Genomic DNA, 5,428 nt, shown 5'->3' with positions numbered 1-5,428 from the left:
TATATACATGTATTCAGGTGGTCAAGTCTAGAATCAATTATTGTATGTCTTAGGATTGACTGATTTATTTGTGTTATATGTTTACTCCTATAAAAGTGTTGAATGATTGTTTTTGGTACATTAGCTTACCCTTTCTTTTTTATTGTCTATTTGTGTGTCCCTTCTTTTTTGCGATGATCACCTTAATGATGTGAGCATATGAAGATGTTCTAGTTGATCCAGTGTAGGACGAGAGTGATGTTGAAGCTTAGAAGTAGACAATTTTCACTTTTTGTTTTATTTGAAAATCAATATTACGTTTTTGTTTTCAAATATAGAACTCATAGAGATATAAGATATTGATATGTGTATATATTTGATGTTATGATTATGTATGAGATAATAGTTTTATGTACATATTCTTTTGGGATTATATGTTCTTTCAAGTGTTCATATGTGGTGTTTTTTTTAGTAGTTGTATAAAAATGTAAGAAATAATGTTTTTTCAAAAAATTCTCCTAAATTTAAAATTAATAAAAAATTACTTGGAACATTTAATTAAAATTGACTTATTTTTTCAAATAATTTTTTCTTCACAAGAAAATTTTCCATGAAATTTTATTGTAAATTACTTTTCATGTGAACATTTTGATGAGATAATTTTTTACAAAAAAGAAAAATAATAGGAAATGTTTTTCAAATTTTCGAATTCTATCGTAATTAATTATTTAATCACTTTTCAATCAAAATCCTTAATAATAAGAAAAGTGTTTTCTTGTAGATTTTTTTGTAAACAAATCTATGAAAAACCCATCAAGAAATATAAGAAATTGTAATTGTGAAGCAGAACCGGGAGAAGGTAGAAAATGATGATGAGATCATAGAAGTGTCTGAAAAAGGAGTGAAACTACACAAATCAAGAACACTACAAAAACTTTAACATCAAAAAGAGATGGATATATATAAAAAGTGTGTTCTTCAAACTCCTCAGGTTGGTAAATTCATGATTTGGAAACTTGACCTTTAACAACTTTAATCAGGTTTTCAATCTCATCAGCAACTTCTTTCATGGAAGGCCGTTTTTGCCTCTGATCATCCAAGCATGAAACTGCGAGATACCCCAATGACTTCATAGTTTCCAATTCCAAATCACACGCTCCCTCTTTAAGCAAAGGATCAACCACATCCATCAACTTCTCCTCAACCATTTTCCTCTTCCCATACATGGCCAAGTTCACACTCTCTTCTTCCCTGTTGAAATCAATGGCTTTCTGAGCAGTGAGCAACTCCATCAGCACTACTCCAAAGCTATAAACATCACTCTTATCAGTCAACTGAAAGTTACGATAGTACTCAGGGTCTAGGTACCCTAGTGTCCCTTGAGCACTGGTGAATATATGGCTCTTGTTTTCTTCAGCCAACTCAACAAGCCTTGATAAGCCAAAGTCAGAAACCTTGGCATCAAGCTTGTCATCAAGAAGTATGTTGCTTGATTTCACGTCTCGGTGGTAAATGGGTGGCACAGCTGCAGAATGCAGATATGAAAGCCCTTCGGCTGTTTGGTGTGCAATTTTGAGTCTTTGGTGCAATTTCAGGGGTTCCCTTGTGTCACAAGAATGGCGATGAAGGTAATCAAAAAGGGTCCCATTAGAAACGTACTCGTATATCAGCAAAGGGTGTTCAAGTTCCAAGCAACAACCAAGGAGTCTCACCAAGCTTCTGTGGTTTACTTGGCACAGAATTCGAACCTCGTTTTGCATCTGATCAATGCCTTTGGTGCTTCCAAGCTTTGCACGCTTGATGGCAAACACGGTTCCATCATCGAATGTCCCCTTGAACACTTCACCGAATCCACCAGTTCCAATCAGATTTTCTCGGGAGAAATCGTTCGTTGCCTTCCTTATCTCTCTGCCAGTGAAGATTCTTGATGATAAAGCACTGGCTTTCACACTTGAGACTTCTTTTCTCTTGTTCCTTTTAGCCTCCTTTGCTTTTCTTTTTGCTTGGTTATGCTTCTTGTAGAAGATCACTCCTGTGATTGCTAGAACAAACACTATTCCTCCTATGGAAACAACCACTGTCCAAAACAAGAGTTCAGAACAGAAAGTCATAAAATTTCGTGCCTTTATCTTCATTTTTATGTATCATCTCACCATCAAGTAATAGAAAATTTCCCACTAATTATATCACTTTTCATACAATATAATAAAGGGTTTATTTTTAATCTTGCAAAATTGTATCGCACGTGATCAGAACTGTTAAATGTTAGCATATAACAGAAGGAAACTAAAGAGGCTGATAAACACATACCAGGCACGAGCATCTTCTTTTTCTTCCGAACTTTGCAGTGGCTGTCTTTACCATGTCCTGTGCACGTTGTGTCTGCATGTTAGAGAAAATCAATTAATGGATTTCTTTTTTTCACGCCAAGTTGTTGAAGAAAGGAAAAAAAATATATTTAAGTCATTTTCATTAAAAAAATAAAAAAATTAATAATTCTTCATTTCTTTTAATAAAAAATTGCCTAAGTTTTTTTTTTAAAATGTTGACACTCATCTTCATTATTTTTAATGAGTGACACTTAATTTTTATTTTATTTTGAAAATAACATATTAATTGAAATTTAAATAAATTTTTGAAATTAAATATTAAATTTTTAAAATAAAATTTTTATAAGAATTATAAAACAATTTAGTGATTTAATTATGAGAAAATTAAACTCATATTTCTTTAATGTCTTCTTATATAATCTTATTATTCGTATTCATCTCTCTTGCTATTTATTTATATTTATATTTACATTAAAATTATACGCATGCAAAAATTATATATATATATATATATATATATATATATATATATATATATTATAAACTTATAAAAACATATTTATTTATATTTTAATACGACAATTCATTTATAGTTGAGTATTTTCATTTCAATATTAATTGGTATTTTATTTAGAGGTAAGTCATTTAAGATAAATTCACAAAGATAAGTCTAATTTACTTTAAGCAAACAAAAAAAGGTTAAAAGACATTGAAAATTAAAAAAAGAAAATGGATAACAAACGTATTTGAAAATTGTAATAATAATCGTTGTCTAAATTTAAATAATTAAACCAATAGACATATTTAATAGTTATAAATTTTAAAAAATATATTTAAAGCATCAAACAAACATTATTTTACGTGGTACTTACATTTTAAGTTTTTCTTTTACAATAAAAAAAGATGAGAATGTATTTAATATAATAAATGTTTTTTGTGGTTTACTGAAGTAGTGTTTTTTTTTATAAACCTGATAAATATTTCTGAAAACTAGTAATTATAATAAACAAGAATTCTTTTTTTCTTTGGTCACAAAATAATGTGAATATATTTTTAATACATCAAAATGTACACATGTAGGGAATTTTTAACATAGTGAAGCCATTAAAATTCTTAATATTACTTTTTAAGGTAGTGCTTGCTCCCACAATTTTTTTAAAATTTAATATGCAATTTAAGTAAACGATAAAAATCTAAAGTTTAAACTTAATTCTATTTAATATTTGGAAAAAAAATTGAAAGTTCGTTATTTATTAATAATTAAAATTTATTAACTAATATATCTTTAAATATTAAAACGTAAACTATTGGGAAATAGAAAGAGAAGAAAATTATGGCCATACTGTGTGTCTGAGTTTGTGGTTGACAGGAACCATTGATGGGGTCCCACCCAAACCCAGCATTGCAGAAGCACCTTTGAACCCCGCCACTGGGCCCCACTCCACATTTCGAGTTCAACAACTCCTTGCAATCTATACTCGCCTTACAAACCGGTTCCTGTGGTGCCACCCACTCGATCCCGACCCCACTCTCCGGCCACCGCTTCTCCACAGTCGCCACCGTGCCGTTAAAATCCACAAAACTCTCATACGCCGCGCACTCTCCGCCGTGCAAGCGAATCGCGAAGTCTTTGCGGGCCCCGCCGCTTCGGTACTCGCAGCACGGTCCAGCACCCGCGGCCCCGCACACGCTGAAATCTGCGTGCTCCTTAATGTAGCTGTGGCACGCGCTGCTTGGGGAGCAGTTCATCGAAGGCGCGTGGGCGGTGCAGTTGAAGAGAAAAACGGTGTTTCCGGAAGCCACGCTAAAAGGAAGGGTCTCGTTCAGGTGCATGCCTTCGCTGCGGAAGTCCGTGGACACGCACATTTTAGGAGCCAGCGTGGCGGGTCGGGTTATGATCCGACGGGTGAACGGGTCAATAGCCCTGATCGCGTAAGATGATCCGGCGAGTGCATCGAACCAGAGAATACCCGCGGTGCACCGGATCTTGTACCACGGGTCGCCACATTCGGGTCCGGTGCTTAATGGGTAAGGAACCGGGTTCGGACCGCAATTCCCGCACTTTCGCATGGCCTGGGCCCGTGATAGCAACAATGCCATGGTTGTGAACATCAGCATTGTAATAATGTTAGGTTGGTCCATGAAAGTGCTTAATGGAACCATATGGTATAAAAAAGAAACAATTGGTGATATATAAGCACTGTCGTCATTGGTCAGATATTTTAATTAATTAGTTTATTTCTGAGTTAAAATTATAGGAAAGATGATATGAAAATGAGTGGCAGACAGTCATATATGTGTAGGGGAATGTGAAATTTGGTGCGATTTTCAAAAGTTTGTGCAATTTTATGGAACGATACAGATATGGTAAGTCCTCTGGTGCAGAAAAGTGGAATATGGTGTAAGTGGGATGAGATTAATTGATTTTGAACGTCTTAGTATACGATCAGGAAACATTGCATGTAGCTGATTTTGGTTTTCCAAACTAACTATATCTCGGTTTTCTAACGAAGATTTGCATGTTTCGTTCTCACCATGCATGGGTTGAAGACGGTAACAAAACCCATCGATATTGTTTTAGGCACATTCATATCACCATATGTGGATTTGTTATGGGGTTCCATCTTTGAGGAAAATTTTATTGTTGGAAGACTTGGAAACCACTAATCAAATATTTACAAGATACTAATTATTTTTTATTTGTTGTCAAACTCTCAGAGAAAAGTGATAAATAAACATTGTTTTTTTTTTATAAAAATATGTCTTCTTTAATTTATAGACATTTTATTTGTGTAAGTTATAATGGTATTTTCAATATAAATAAGATTTTTTGCTTTTCAGTAAAAGCTAGTATTACTGGATGAGTTTACGGAAAAAACTAAGTAAAATTGTAATATATGTAATTTAGTAAATTCTCTTGTACGACTCTTTCTTGTTTTTCTTCACGACCTTCTATTATCTTTTACGAATCATCACATCTTAATTACATAAGAATATATTTTACAATTTTTAAACCCTAATTAAATGGCACTATTTTATATTCATAGGGCAATTCAAGTGACTTGTATCTTCTATAAACTTCGTCTAGTAATTATCATTTTTTATTAGCTTCTATGATT

The 5,428-nt window shown here is 33.1% G+C and overlaps 1 protein-coding gene across 1 annotated transcript; it reads right to left on the bottom strand.

Moving 5' to 3' along the window:
- Positions 1-858: 858 nt before the first annotated feature.
- Positions 859-4,693, bottom strand: LOC124828136 (wall-associated receptor kinase-like 20). The gene is made up of 3 exons (XM_047301364.2): positions 3,653-4,693; positions 2,290-2,361; positions 859-2,056 (listed from the first exon to the last, which is right to left on the bottom strand). The coding sequence occupies exons 1-3, from the start codon at positions 4,470-4,472 to the stop codon at positions 981-983; spliced, it is 1,968 nt and encodes a 655-aa protein (XP_047157320.1). The 5' UTR covers positions 4,473-4,693; the 3' UTR covers positions 859-980.
- Positions 4,694-5,428: the final 735 nt, after the last annotated feature.

The sequence above is a fragment of the Vigna umbellata genome, chromosome 5 (genome assembly GCF_029865625.1).
Source record: "Vigna umbellata cultivar VRB3 chromosome 5, Vumbellata_1.0, whole genome shotgun sequence".
In the NCBI taxonomy this organism is placed as follows: domain Eukaryota; kingdom Viridiplantae; phylum Streptophyta; class Magnoliopsida; order Fabales; family Fabaceae; genus Vigna; species Vigna umbellata.
This window is presented reverse-complemented; position numbering and strand designations above follow the sequence as displayed.